The sequence below is a fragment of the Salvelinus sp. IW2-2015 genome, linkage group LG14 (assembly GCF_002910315.2).
Source record: "Salvelinus sp. IW2-2015 linkage group LG14, ASM291031v2, whole genome shotgun sequence".
NCBI lineage: Eukaryota > Metazoa > Chordata > Actinopteri > Salmoniformes > Salmonidae > Salvelinus > Salvelinus sp. IW2-2015.
In genome coordinates this window covers 12,833,174-12,848,553 of record NC_036854.1, presented here as the reverse complement: position 1 = coordinate 12,848,553, position 15,380 = coordinate 12,833,174, and the positions used below count along the sequence as shown (strand labels likewise).

Below are 15,380 nucleotides of genomic sequence, written 5' to 3'. Positions count from 1 at the left end.
ATATATGGACGACACAACAGTGGTAGACTTGATTACCCACAACGACGAGACAGCCTACAGGGAGGAGGTGAGGGCCCTCGGAGTGTGGTGTCAGGAAAACAACCTCTCACTCAACGTCAACAAAACAAAGGAGATGATCGTGGAGTTCAGGAAACACCAGAGGGAGCAGCCCCCTATCCACATCGAAGGGACAGCAGTGGAGAAGGTGGAAAGTTTGAAGTTCCTCTGTGTTCATATCACCGACAAACTGAAATGATCCACGCACACAGACAGTGTGGTGAAGGCACAACAGCACCTCTTCAACCTCAGGAGGCTGAAAAAATGTGGCTTGTCACCGAAAACCCTCACTAACTTTTACAGGTGCACAATTGAGATCATCCTGTCGAGCTATATCACCGCCTGGTACGGCAACTGGACCGCCCACAACCGCAAGACTCTCTAGAGGGTGGTGCGGTCTGCACTATGCATCACCGGGGGCAAACTACCTGCCCTCCAGGACACCTACAGCACCCGATGTCACAGGAAGCCAAAAAAGATCATCAAGGACAATAACCACCCGAGCCACTACCTGTTCACCCCGCTTCCATCCAGAAGGCGAGGTCAGTACAGGTGCATCAAAGCTGGGACCGAGAGATTGAAAAACAGCTTCTATTTCAAGGCCATCAGATTGTTAAACAGCCACCACTAGCACAGAGAGGCGGCTGCCTACCTACAGACTTGATATCATTGGCCACTTTAATAAATGGAACAGTAGTCACTTTAATAATGCCACTTTAAGAATGTTTACATATCTCGCATTACTCATCTCGTATGTATATACTGTATCCTTCACTATCTATTCTTTACTATCTATTGCATCTTGGCCACTCTGTCACTGCTCATCCATATATTTTATACTTATATATTCTCATCCCATTGCTTTACTAGATTGTGTGTATTAGGTTTTATCGTGGAATTTGTTAGATATTAGGTTTTGTTGTGGAATTTTTAGATATTACTTGTTAGATACTGGTGCACTGTCGGGTCTAGAAGCATTTCACTACACTCGCAATAACATCTGCTAACCATGTGTATGTGACCAATAAAATTTGATTTGAACGACCCTGATCGAGTAAGATATACATGGAGGAGCTATCCGTCTTGATTACTTCCTAGTCTCGTTCTTATTGGCATCAAAAGTTTTTTTTTAAGTATTAATAGGAGACCGATTGCGATCGGACCACCATCTAATTGGCCTCCATATAACTATTACAGAATTTCCACGTGGACAGGGATATTGGAAATTGAATCAAAGCTTATTGGATGACAATTTGTTCTTAACTAAAACAAAATAATTCGTAATTGACTTTTTTGCACAACATAGGTACAGCAGATCCCCTTATTGTATGGGGCACTTTTAAATGTACTTTTAGAGGCCATTCAATACTCATCATTAAAACTAAAGCAGTTTACAGTAGGTAAAAAGAGATCACACTAATAAAGGAAGTAACAGCGCAGGTACACTACCGTTTGGGATCATTTAGAAATGTCCTTGTTTTTGAAAGAAAAGCAACATTTTTGTCCATTAAAATAACATCAAATTGATCAGAAATACAGTGTAGACTGTACAGTTCACCTAATACTTTTTTTGCACTATTGGTTAGAGCCTGTAAGTAAGCATTTTACTGTGAGGTCTACACCTGTTGTATTCGGCGCACGTGACAAATAAACTTTGATTTGACATAATTTTGTAAATGACTATTGTAGCTGGAAAAGGCTGATATTTAATGGAATATCTACATAGGTGTACAGAGGCCCGTTATCAGCAACCATCACTCCTGTGTTCCAATGGCACATTGTGTTAGCTAATCCAAATTTATCATTTTAAGAGGCTAATTGATCATTAGAAAACCGGGGCATCCCACTCCTCTTTCTATTCTGGTTAAAGCCAGTTTGCTCTGTTCTGTGAAGGGAGTAGTACACAGCATTGTACGAGATCTTCAGTTTCTTGGCAATTTCTCGCATGGAATAGCCTTCATTTGTCAGAAGAATAGACTGATGAGTTTCAGAAGAAAGTACTTTGTTTTGGTCCATTTTGAGCCTGTAATTGAACCCACAAATGCTGATGCTCCAGATACTCAACTAGTCTAAAGAAGGACAGTTTTATTGCTTCTTTAATCAGAACAACCATTTTCAGCTGTGCTAACATAATTGCAAAAGGGTTTTCTAATGATCAATAAATTTACTTATCACAATTAATTTCTATAGAAAGTCAGAAAAAATAGATACGATTCTGCAACCATGGAGAGGTAAATACTTGTGATTCTTCCATAAATAGACATTGATTAACTCTTTGCTCCTTTCACAGTTTATTTACTTACTAATGGCACTGCCTACTCCAGATGACAATTTTTTTTAATCATATGAGCAAAAAAAACAAACATTTTATTTGGAATGCTAAGCCAGACAAAATTAAACGTGCCTATTTATATAATGAATATGAGTTTGGMCGGCAAAAATTATTCAATATTAAAACATCTCACTAAAAGCTTCACTTTGTTACAATGATGCTTGAATGAACTCGAACCCAGTCGCAGAGAAACACAGCAAACAGTGGGTAAGTTTAAATCCAGAACTTTACTTAAAGTCTTCACAGAAACAAGGCAACAGCACAAGAGTGCACTAAACAAAACATAAGACCTAAGCAAGGTTCCAGACCAACAGAGGAACCTAAATAGCCAGGCAACCAGGTGAACAGAGAGGGCAATCAAACACAGGTGAAACCAATAAGAAACAATCAGGGTAACCTGGGAACTAGAAGCGAGGTAAGGGTGCCCTCCAGCAGTAACCTAAGGAAACGCACTCCAAAAGAAACAGAAACTGTGACACACTCATACATAAGTTATACTTAAACCCAAATTGGTTCTCCAGTAGAATATTAAGAAAAGCTCATCCTTTTTTCAAAAATTGCCTTTATACAACTTCTCATTTCCGACGAATTGAAAATGTTTTTGTTTTTTTAATTGCCCTTTCTTAAACAAGCCGTATATAGCTGGTTACAATTTCTGTTTTGTTCCCCAGAAAATATTTCTTTATGGAACATTTAAAAAAAAAAAATGTTTTAGATTTATGAATGAAATTATGAATAGAAACGGAGGAGTTATGTCACATATGCAGTTATGGAAAATATACGGGAGTATCTGCTCAATCCAAATTTACAACCAACTGATTGCAGCACTACCACAAAAATGGAGGAGGAAAGGGAGAAGGTAGGGAACTTGTTTGCCTGCCATATATTAAAGATACAAATTGGCTGTAAGGAACTGGCATAAATAGAAAAATAGACCCGTTTCATCTGAGGACAAAAATGTTGACAGCTTCGCCATACAAGTTGCAAAATAAATGGGAGGAGATCTGATGTACGAATTCCATGGCACATGGTTTATGAACTGGTACAAAAAACTACACTTGATTCAACACTTAGAGTTTTTCCATTTAAATTATTATATACAATTCTTGCCACCAACAGAATGCTATATATATGGGGCATACAACAATCTCAGCTCTGTAGATTTTGTTGGGAATAGACAGAATCAATAGATAATTTATTCTGGTATTGCCTCTATGTAGCTTGTTTCTGGTCACAGGTTCAGGAATGGTTCAAAAATCACAACATGCACTTAAAATGAACCTTACAAATAGCTGTGTTGGGCGATTTGGAAAGCCATAGTCAGTCAATAATATAATAATACTTGTAGGAAAGGTTTTCATCTTTAGCTCACAATCTGTGGATAATGTACGATTAGAAAAATTATGTAAAACATCACAGCACAATTGAAAAATATATGACACATGGAAACCAAACAAGGGCGGTCTATGGTGATAGGTGGGATGGGCTGAGAGTGGCTGAGGGTTGGGATTAAAGAGTTTATGTTTTGTAAAGTATTATTGTTATGTGACTGCTTTATATAACAGTAAAAGTATGTATCCAAAATGTGTACAGTTGAAGTCGTAAGTTTACATACACCTTTGCCAAATACATTTAATCTCAGTTTTTCACAATTCCTGACATTTAATCCTAGTAAAAYATTCCCTGTCTTAGGTCAGTTAGGATCACCACTTTATTTTAAGAATGTGAAATGTCAGAATAATAGTAGAGAGAATTATTAATTTCAGCTTTTATTTCTTTCATCACATTCCCAGTGGGTCAGAAGTTTACATACACTCAATTAGTATTTGGTAGCATGGTACAACGCATCTCCTTCCTGAGCAGAGACGGCTGCGTGGTCCCATGTTGTTTATACTTACGTACTATTGTTTGTACAGATGAGCGTGGTACCTTCAGGCATTTGGAAAATGCTCAAAAGGATGAGCCAAACTTGTGGAGGTCTGATTTCTTGTCTGATTTCTTTTGATTTTCCCATGATGTCAGGCAAAGAGGCACTGCGTTTGAAGGTAGGCCTTGAAATACATCCAKAGGTACACCTCCAATTGACGCAAATGGTGTCAATCAGAAGCTTCTAAAGCCATGACCTCATTTTATGGAATTTTCCAAGCTGTTTAAAGGCACAGTCAACTTAGTGTATGTAAACTTCTGACCCACTGGAATTGTGATACAGTGAATTATAAGTGAAATAATCTGTCTGTAAACAGTTGTTGGAAAAATTACTTGTGTCATGAAATTTGTGGAGTCGTTGAAAAATGAGTTTTAATGACTCCAACCTATGTGTATGTAAACTTCTGACTCCAACTGTATGTAAAATGGATCTGTAAAATGTATGTATATGTAGCAAAGAGCTTTAAACATACTTTGATTGCTATTGTGGAATCTGCTGTGTCCTTCACACAAACACCCTCATCTCCTCCAACACACAGACAGTGTTCTCACTGTGCAGTTCACCATCGCTGTCTCATTGTGTTCAAACCTCACAGTACCTTCAGCAATAACTGAGTCAGATCCCCAGTGTTAGTCTCTGGTGTGGTTTGCCTTTCACACCCATGGAGAGCCTCCCCCTCTCACTATTGCATTAAGTACTCCTTGATTTCCCCAGCTCAACAAGATTCAGATAGATAGATTGCATTTTGGTTCGATATGAATAATACATGTTACGATCCAAATCATATTACGTGTTCTGGATCCGAAGAGTTTAGAGTTTCATTGAAAACACACGGCTGTAGTTTCATTTCTGTCTCGTGATTGACAGAATCGTTACGTTATAGTGGGATTATTTAAAAATCTTCTAGCATGTGCTAAGCATCTGTAAGATCTTTGTTTGATTGGGTACAGTTTATCCATACCTTACTGAAACCCATTGCAGCATACCGTATGCACTAAGCATGTAGGAATAAAGGAACAATGCAATTGTTTGGTGTCAGCTTCCAATCAATAATGCCTATTTGTTTTACCAGCTACACAGTAATGTTGCTTAAAATAGTGAAAATAGATATTTTAAACACAGTAAAGTGAACGGTAAGAAGATTAATTAACCAATGAAACTCCTTCTTCTGTTAAAATCCTACATTTACTCAATGTATGAACTCAAGCACAGTTGCTTTCTGTACCTTTTAAACACCCAATGTCTTTCACTGCCTCATTGTCATAATTTTTTTTCTCATAGGATAGACACTTAGTCAGATATTACTGGTGAGGGTTTCATAGGATAACCTATTTGTCATGAATAACTAATGGCTCTTTCATACAGTTTGACAGTCTCTCTCTCTCTCTCTCTCTCTCTCTCTCTCTCTCTCTCTCTCTCTCTCTCTCTAGGGGACCATAAGCTCCTGGGGGACCTGCTGGTTCTGGGAGGGGCCATGCTCTATGGAATCTCTAACGTGTGTGAGGAGTTCATCGTTAAGAACCTGAGCAGGGTGGAGTTCCTGGGCATGATGGGACTGTTCGGCTCTTTCTTCAGCGGCATTCAGCTGTGAGTGTTTGTGTGTGTGTCAGACCTATTGGAAATGATTTCAAATACTTCAACTGTGCTTCATTGAGCTTGTCTGGTAAAATCAAACCAATATAATAGTCCCATAATGTCATACCTAGCCAATCAGGCACTCCAGGCAGGCTAAAGCAAATACAGGAAAAAGAGAGCTGAACACGCCCCCATTCACATRGACGGGACTGTAGTGGAGCGGGTCGTGAGTTTCAAGTTCCTTAGTGTCCTCATCACCAACAAACTATCATGGTCTAAACACACCAAGAAAGTTGCAAAGAGGGCACGACAATGCCTTTTCCCCCTCAGGAGACTGAAAAGATTTGGCATGGGTCCCCAGATCCTCAAAAAGTTCTACAGCTGCACCATCAAGAGCATCCTGACTGGTTGCATCACTGGTAGGTATGGCAACTGCTCGGCATCCGACCGTAGTGCGTACAGCCCAGTACATCACTGGGGCCGAGCTTCCTGCCACCCAGGTCCTATATACTGGGCGTTGTCAGAGGAAGGCCCCAAAAAAATTCAAAGACTCCAGTCACCCAAGTCATACTGTTCTCTCTGCTACCGCACGGTACCACCGGAGCACTTAGTCTAGGTCCAAAAGACTCCTTAACAGCTTCTACCCTCAKGCCATAAGACTGCTGAACAAGTAATCAAATGGCCACCCGGACTATTTACACCGGCTCTATAGTATTCAGTCTTTCTCTCTCTCCAGATCAGATGATGGCTTCGCTAGCAGCCCCATGCTGTCATATAATCTCCTTTTCTTTCTACGATGCTTCTAGTGCCACTAAGAAGGACATAGGCAATTAGTGCTGCAATACAGTTGGCCCAGAACAGAGCAGCCAGGCCCTTAAAGGTACACGGAGGGCTGATATCAGTAACATGCATATCAGTCTCTCCTGGCTCAAACTAGAGGAGAGATTGACTGCATCACTACTTGTCTTTGTGGGAGGTATTGACGTGTTGAAAGCACTTGAACTGTCTGTTCAAACAGCGAACACTCAGCTCAGACACCCATACATACCCCACAAGACATGCCACCAGGGGTCTCTTCACAGCCCCTAAGTCCAAAACCGGCCCTGGGAAACAAACAGTACTACATAGAGCCATGATTACACAGAACTCTCTTCCACATCAAGTAACTCAAGCGAGCAGTACAATCAGATATAAAAACAATCAGATAAAACACACACGTATACGCACACACACACTCTAATACAAACACTCTACACACACACATTGTAGTATTGTAAATGTTATATTGTACATTTGTAATACTAGAGTAATAATGCAATAATGTCTTGTATGATGTATAATGCTATTTCTGATGTAGGCTGTTGTTTTGTTGTTATGTAATTACTTTATTCATGTTAGGACCGCAGGAAGAGTAGGGACCTAATAAATACTATACAGTTCGGCTTCCTAACCAACTTTAGTGGGCAAATGCTCAGCTTCGATGGCAACAGGCACACTGGAGAAGTGTGCTCTTCACGGATGAATCTCGGTTTCAACTGTACCAGGCAGATGGCAGACAGCATGTAAGGTGTCATGTGGGCAGGGGGGTTTGTTGATGTCAACGTTGTGACAACAGAGTGCACCATGGTGGAGGTGGGGTTATGGTATTGGCAGGCATAAGCACAAACAAACACAATTGCATTTTATCGATGGCAATTTGAATGCACAGAGAAACTGTGACGGGATCAAGAAGCCCATTGTCGTGCCATTTATCTGCCGCATCACCTAATGTTTCAGCATGACAATTCACAGCCCCGTGTCACAAGGATCAGTACCCAATTCCTGGGAGCTGAAAATGTCCCAGTTCTTTCATGGCCTGCATACTCACCAGACATGTCACCCATTGAGCATGTTTGGGATGCTCTGGATTGACATGTAGCACAGTGTATTCCAGTTCCCGCCAATATCCAGCAATTTTGCACAGCCATTGAAGGGGAGTGGGACAACGTTCCACAGGCCACAAGCCTGATCAACCCCATGCGAAGGAGATGGTGCAATGGTGTTCACACCAGATACTGACCTGTTTTCTGATCCATACCCTTACATTTTTAAGGTATTTGTTCCCAACAGATGCATATCTGTATTCCGAGTTATGTGAAATTCATAGATTAGGGCTAATGAATGTATTTAAATTGACTGATTTCCTAATATAAACTGTAACTCAATAATAATATTAGAAATTGTTGCCGATTGCGTTTATATTTTTGTTCAGTTTTACTACTTTTTAATGAGCTCATTCTTAGGCTTAAAGAGGAATGATAAAAAAAAAAAAAACTAGTTATGAGACATTGCCTGTCTTCCCTCCACTTATTTATCCACTTGTTATGTATGAAATGATTCCTATTGGGGAAGACAGTGGGAGCATGGGGACCTGTCTCTGTTTCTGTCTCTCGCTGATGTTAATTTTAGACACGGGAGCACCAGACGAGACCGTAACCTTGGTAACACGTCAGCACCGCCTCGTCAATTACGCTTTTTCACAGAGATGTCACAGAGCGAGACCTGGGTGGATTGTTTTCCATTCCTCTTGTCTGGAACAGAGGGGGGGTGAGGGAGGGAAAATGGTCTACCATGTTGTTTCTATTGTTAGTGCCCCTCTGGAGTCAGAGGATTCCGCCAATAGAATTCCCAGGATCTATTCTGTAGGGTCAGATAGTTGAACCCCGCCTCGCTCTGATAGGATTGATTTGTCACTGACTCATCAGAACCACAGGTGCTCAGCTGTCAAAACTTTTCTGTCAAGAGACTTGTTTATGATCCTCCTGTCTTACTTTCCTCCCTCCATCAGTAACTCTGTTGTATTCCTTATCTCACAAAGCTTACCTCTGGCTGACGGGAATAGTTTTTCTTTCTGTTCCAGGGCCATCATGGAGCATAAGGAGCTGTTAAGGGTGCCCTGGGACTGGCAGATAGGTAAGTTACTGTTACTGGGATTTAGATGCTGCTCTCTCTTGCAGCGTTGGTTAGCAGCCCGTTGTGGGGGGTGGGGGGGATACAGGGATGATTAAACATTTGCAGAGTGGGAATTGATTGCCCTGTCTAGAGGGGATGCGCCCCCCCCCCCCCCCCCGCTTGTGTCAGATCCAGCTCACGCAATCAGTTAGGCTGTAAGGGGTGTCACTGGAAGATCACTCTGCAAATTAAGTAGGGGGAAGGGGGGGGGGGGCCCTGAGCTAAGATGGATGGGCCGCCGCTGTATAGTCAAAATGTATGGTGGGATGGTGTCAACCTTTACGGACATTTTGTTGTGCCGCATGAGTTACTGGTAGGAGATGGTGTCCACTGTTAGTTTTTACTCTGTTATTTAGAACCTAACGGACAACTATGAAAAGCTCAAACCAAGTTTATTCACCCAATGGGTCAGACAGCTGAACAGACAAAGACATGTTCCCACCAGCACAAGTATAGATACCCCACTTTAGGTGAAGTCTCCTCCTCTTCTCTGAACGTTACATCTTTATGTCGGTAGAAAACTGTTCCTTCTCCCTTAATGTGACCTGACCTTGGGCCCCGTTCGTCACTAATCCACAGCTCTCCACCCTTATCAGTGACCACAACCATATGATTGCCTTTTCCTTACTGAGTAACATTCCAAGCCCCTGGCTTATATCCAACCTTAATTGACCCCACCCTATACATTCCTCCTACAGATAACCATTAGCTTCTGGTGTAGAAACCAGACTGTGGCCCTTCTCCTTTCCATAGGATGCCTGATGTCTAACAACAACATGGTCAGACAGAACGTAAATGTTCTGCATTCCCCTCTCTCCCTCAGTACCATGAACAAGGATATTTCATATTTCAAGTTTAGAAGTCAGAACCCATCACCACTAACTGATATATGGATGCACTTTATTTGCTTATAACAGTGACTGTTCACTTAATATTTCATTTTAAACAAACAAGCCAAACAGGGTGCTACAGTACAGTATATAGTATCCCATTAATGTTGACTGAGTTTCAATTAACTGGCCACTGAATATTTAAAATACAAAAAATTATCAAGACAGCATGTTATATAGTAGCCCATGAAGATGCCCGATTTTAATTTACACTGATACAGGAGCTCAATGTGTGACGTGCAATTCGCCGCTCTCCAAAGCCAAAGCAAGTGACTAGGTCCTTAATCCACTTGGATTTACCCACTTTCTTTTGATTGAGCGAGCGAGGATGTGTGGTGCCAATAGCAGCGTTTGGGTAGCGTCCCAGGAGATGCTGGCTTGTCACAGGCATTAGCCAGTCAGCGGTGGCTTGAGGGGCACGCTATTATCTGTCACTGCCATGGCGGACAACATAGCGGGCACCAGAAGGAAAGATCTCCTCAGCCAAGATTGCTTTGCCCTAGAAAAATAATGAGGACTCGGTCATGTAAAATGTAGGATTGTGAGCGTCTTCCAAATACTTGGTGAGATCAATTGTTGTTTCTTCCCTCCTCAAGCTTACCACAGTTGTGTGTTTTTTCCCTACTCTTAATAACCAGATATTGATCATAAGAAAGATGAAAACAAAGGCCCATACACTGCCGTGAAATAGAATTGTTTATTTTAGATTCTCTTCGGGTGGTAGTCATGAATTCTCATACAAATACAGTAGCTCATCTTTCCTAATAACAGGGATTTGAATATTCATGGGATTTAGATGTGCTTCTAAAAGCAGAGTCTCATACTACTACACCATTAAAACTTAGCCCAGAGATACACTTCAACTTAGTTAAGAAAAGCAGGTGTTGGCCATATTGCTCTCTGGTATGCTGCCAGACAAAGTAAACAAGGCATTTGAATAACTCATGAGGCCTTCTGTTCAGCTATTCCACCAACTACCAACAGCGCCTGGAGAAAAAGGGTTAGGAAGTCTCTGTGCTTGGCCTTACAGAAAATGGCATACATCTTGAGTGGATCGGAATACAAATAATGCTGAATACAGTGAGACTTCCTGGTCTTCAATGGAGACCTTTGTTTTGGTCAAAACAGTCTCATCCTGTTACATGCAGTAGCTTGGGCATGTCATGAATTCATGCACTAAACCAGAGCATGCAGATTAGGACTAGAACTCTTCAGTGTTTAAATGTATCCTATTCCCACCTGATCAGTAGACAGCTGTCCTTCAGTACCTTCTCTCTACAGATAAACAAGTGGATATTTTTGTTGTCTCTGCTGAGGACAAAACTCCTGATATGTAATGACTATAAAAATGAAAAGCGATTGAATGGAATCCTGATTTCTTTTAGTGGAATGAGCTTGTCGGAAATGGCCTTTGCAGCATTCATAACAGCTGKAAAGGCCTGAGAGCAGAATCTGACAGATAAATGCTATTTACGTTTAGTTTTGACACAAATTACCGTTGCCTGTCTGTGTTGTCTTTTCATCTGAGCCAGTAAAAGTTGTCTTTCATAAATGCATTTCAAAAAGTCAAACCTGAAACTAGATGAGCATGTCATTTTATTTCAACACTAAATCCATTACCGTGTTTCTGCAGGACAAAAGATTATCAGAATGTCTCTCGTCGCTATATGACCACCTTCTCTCTGATATCTCGGTCATTGTGTCAACATCTTCTGTCTCAGATTCCCACTTCTTCCTCAATGTCTGTCTTTTCACTGTTATTGACCTTCACAGTGACCTGACATATATATATTTAACGGTATTCTCCTTCCCCCCCAAAAAAAATTAAATGTTTTTTGGTGAAAGATTGGTAAATTAGGAAATGCTGACATGATTACTTTCCCATTTATATCAGTTGGTAATCTTGGTTAAAACAGCAGTAAAATATTGTGTGATTAACATCTGGGTCTATACGTGTTAGGAACGGGGAGTTCCGGCAAAAACAAAGTCTCCACCCTCGTGCCAAAGCCCCCCCCCATCTGACCTTTGTTGGCACACGCACAAAGAACTCGAGGCGAAGCAGTTTAAGCACCGCCTTCGCCCAATCCTGATACGTTCAAATAACCAGCGACGAAAACCCCCAAAACTGAACTAATCCTGCTCGTTATCTCGTGCATCCCATTCAATCACAACAGATTCTTCGGTCTACAAGCTGAATCTGCCCACGAGAGATTCATCTGTTTGGTATGCAGGAAGAATGTCACAGGATCCAACAAAATGTTAGATAATTGGACAAATCACTGCACGTGTAATATGGAAATGTGTTGACGAATGGGGAAGATGAGCCCCTCTCTACTCTGTCATGAAGGCCTTTCTGTTCTTGCATGACCACAAGGAGAAAACCCATCTATGCAAACCCTTGATAGACAGACAGGTGAATGATATCTAGCTGGCTAGTTGGTATTCTAGAGAGCACTGTGCAGTTAATTATTATAGTCCAGTCTCTGTCCCTGCGGATCTGTCACTCATCATGTTCTGTGTGTCTGTGTGTGTGTGTGTCCTTCCCCAGGGTTGCTCTACATCGGCTTCAGTGCCTGCATGTTTGGCCTGTACAGCTTCATGCCCGTGGTCATTAGAAGAACCAGCGCCACGTCGGTCAATCTCTCTCTGCTGACCGCTGACCTCTACAGCCTGTTCTGTGGTCTCTTACTGTTCCAGTACAAGGTGAGTGCTACACACACACACACACACACACACTTTCCACAAGCCTCCAGCATCCATTCTCCTGTACAGATTTTCTTCTCTTACTGCTGCAGCTCTGATAAAATGAAATTTAGATCAAGCGCAGTTTAGTGTGAGAGAATGTTAAGTAAGCCTTCTCTCTTTTAATTGTGTGGTCTTTCAAGTCTTTCATCTATCATAATTATTCCGATTTTGAGGGATTGTGTACTGCTGTGTGTACCGCTATCATCTGAAACAATCCTATTCCACATATTTTCTTCGGTTTTACACCAATTGTTTGGGAACATTTTTGGTTTGCCTTTGCTATTCAGTAAATCAGAGAGGACCAGCGTGTATTTCTGCAGGGCATCGAAGCCTTGTCGTTTGGGAAGATGAAAAGGAGGGCGATGAGAGTCAGTGAGGGCAGCATGCCAGGGTGGTTGGGCTACAATGTGGGCCTTCATCTTCCTCCGTCCCGGGTGGGCTGATGGCCATCATTACTGTTAAAGCAGCTAGACCACCAAACACTGCCCATTAGTCACGCCTTACAAATAAATAAAGCCCTKTAATCGCTTTCCCAGCTCTGACTCATGTAGTGCAGATTACCGCCCACTGCAAAAGTGAGAGAGAAAGAAAGCGAGATTAAAATGGGTGGCTTTATGCCGTGTAAACCTGTCTCTGCACTCTCTCTTCCACCCCAGCAATCCTTTGCTGTGTTAACTCTAAAAGTGGCTAGGGACATGGCTAATATTTTACTTGTATTTCTTAGTTATCCGTCTCTTTATGTTACCTTTAAAATGCAGCTTTTTCAAAGTCAATCATGGCCAATAAAAGCATCAACAATGTCTGGCAGATTGCAGTCAACAATGTCTGGCAGATTGCACTTTATTGTGTATACTACTGTACGTATATACAGTACCAGTCAAAAGTTTGGACACACCTACTCATTCTAGGGTTTTGCTTTATTTTTCACTATTTTCTACATTGTAGAATAATAGTGAAGACATCAAAACCATGTAGTAACCAAAAAAGTCTTAAGCAAATCAAAATATGTTTTATATTTGAGATTCTTCAAAGTAGCCACCCTTTGCCTTGATGACAGCTTTGCACACTGTTGGCATTCTCTCAACCAGCTTCATGAGGTAGTCACCTGGAATGCATTTCAATTAACAGGTGTGCCTTGTTAAAAGTACATTTGTGGAATTCTTTCTTAATCAGTGGTGTTGTGACAAGATAGGGGTGGTATACAGAAGATAGCCCTATTTGGTGAAAGAACAAGTCCATATGAAGTCAAGAACAGCTCAAATAAGCAAATAGAAATGACAGTAAGTCTTTACTTTAAGACATGAAGGTCAGTCAATGAGGAAAATTTCAAGAACTTTGTAAGTTTCTTCAAGTGCAGTTGCAAAAACCATGAAGCGCTATAATGAAACTGGCTCTCATGAGGACCGCCACAGGAAAGGAAGACCCAGATTTACCTCTGCTGCAGAGGATAAGTTCATTAGCGTTACCAGCCTCAGAAATTGCATCCCAAATAAATGATTCACAGAGTTAAAATAACAGACAACATCAACTGTTCAGAGGAGACTGTGTGAATCAGGCCTTCCTGGTCGAATTGCTGCAAAGAAACCACTACTAAAGGACACCAATAAGAAGAAGAGACTTGCTCGAGTCAAGAAACATGAGCAATAGACAGACTGGTGGAAATCTATCCTTTGGTCTGATGAGTCCAAATTTGAGATTTTTGGTTCCATCCGCCATTTCTTTGTGAGACGCAGAGTAGGTGAACGGATGATCTCCGCATGTGTGGTTCCCACCGTGAGCATGGAGGAGGTGTGATGGTGTGGGGGTGCTTTACTGCTGACACTGTCTGTGAGTTATTTAGAATTCAAGGCACACTTAACCAGCATGGCTACCACAGCATTCTGCAGCGATACACCATCCCATCTGGTTTGCGCTTAGTGGGACTATCATTTGTTTTTCAACAGGACAATGACCCAACACACCTCCAGGCTGTGTAAGGGCTATTTGACCAAGATGAGAATGAAGGAGTGCTGCATCAGATGACCTGGCCTCCACAATCACCTGACCTCAACCCAATTGAGATGGTTTGGGATGAGTTGGACCGCAGAGTGAAGGAAAAGCAGCCAACAAGTGCTCAGTATATGTGGGAACTCTTTCAAAACTGTTGGGAAAGCATTCCAGGTGAAGCTGGTTGAGAGAATGCCAAGAGTGTGCAAAGCTGTCATCAAGACAAAGGGTGGCTACTTTGAAGAATATAAAATACATCTTGATTTGTTAAAACACTTTTTTATTTACTACATGATTCCATGTGTTATTTCATGCTTTTGGTGTTTTCACTATTATTCTACAATGTAGAAAACAGTAAAAATAAAGAAAAACCTTTGAATGAGTGGGTGTGTCCAAACTTTTGACTGGTACTGTATGTCTTTATTGTTTCTTGTTTGTGATTATATACCTTGGTGATAGAACCTTTACTTGCCTTGAGAAACAAAGCTCTGTAAGAATGTTTTCGGTTGTTGGGTCAGAAAAAGGTTGAATGTCTGTACAATATTTGTCAGGTCTTCTCAGAGAGTTTATACAATGTTTCTCTCTGCCAGCGAATAGTAAAAATACTAGAACATAGTAAAAAATAAACCCTTGAATGAGTAGGTGTCCAAACTTTTGACTGGTACTGTACATGTAAGTACTGTATGTAACCTGGAAGTGAGTCAGATACCACTCTGAATAGAGTGCTTTCTCTTTATCAATGAAGACCCACCACTTGTTTTAACCGTGCTTCTTGGGTTGGCAGGCCCCTTAATAAATACAGTACAAAGTGTGCGACAGCCTCCTTCAGCCCAGAAATGCCATTAAGTCCTGAGGTCTGTGTCACTGTCTCCAACCT

The 15,380-nt window shown here is 41.4% G+C and overlaps 1 protein-coding gene across 1 annotated transcript in view; it reads left to right on the top strand.

Annotated features, from left to right (window-relative positions):
• LOC111973418 (solute carrier family 35 member F1) overlaps positions 1 to 15,380 on the top strand; it is a 118,496-nt gene that overhangs the window by 86,660 nt on the left and 16,456 nt on the right. The window contains exons 5-7 of the mRNA XM_024000783.1: positions 5,747 to 5,903; positions 8,791 to 8,843; positions 12,321 to 12,475. Of these exons, the coding sequence (XP_023856551.1) occupies positions 5,747 to 5,903; positions 8,791 to 8,843; positions 12,321 to 12,475 (365 nt within the window). The remainder of the gene's footprint in view (positions 1 to 5,746; positions 5,904 to 8,790; positions 8,844 to 12,320; positions 12,476 to 15,380) is intronic.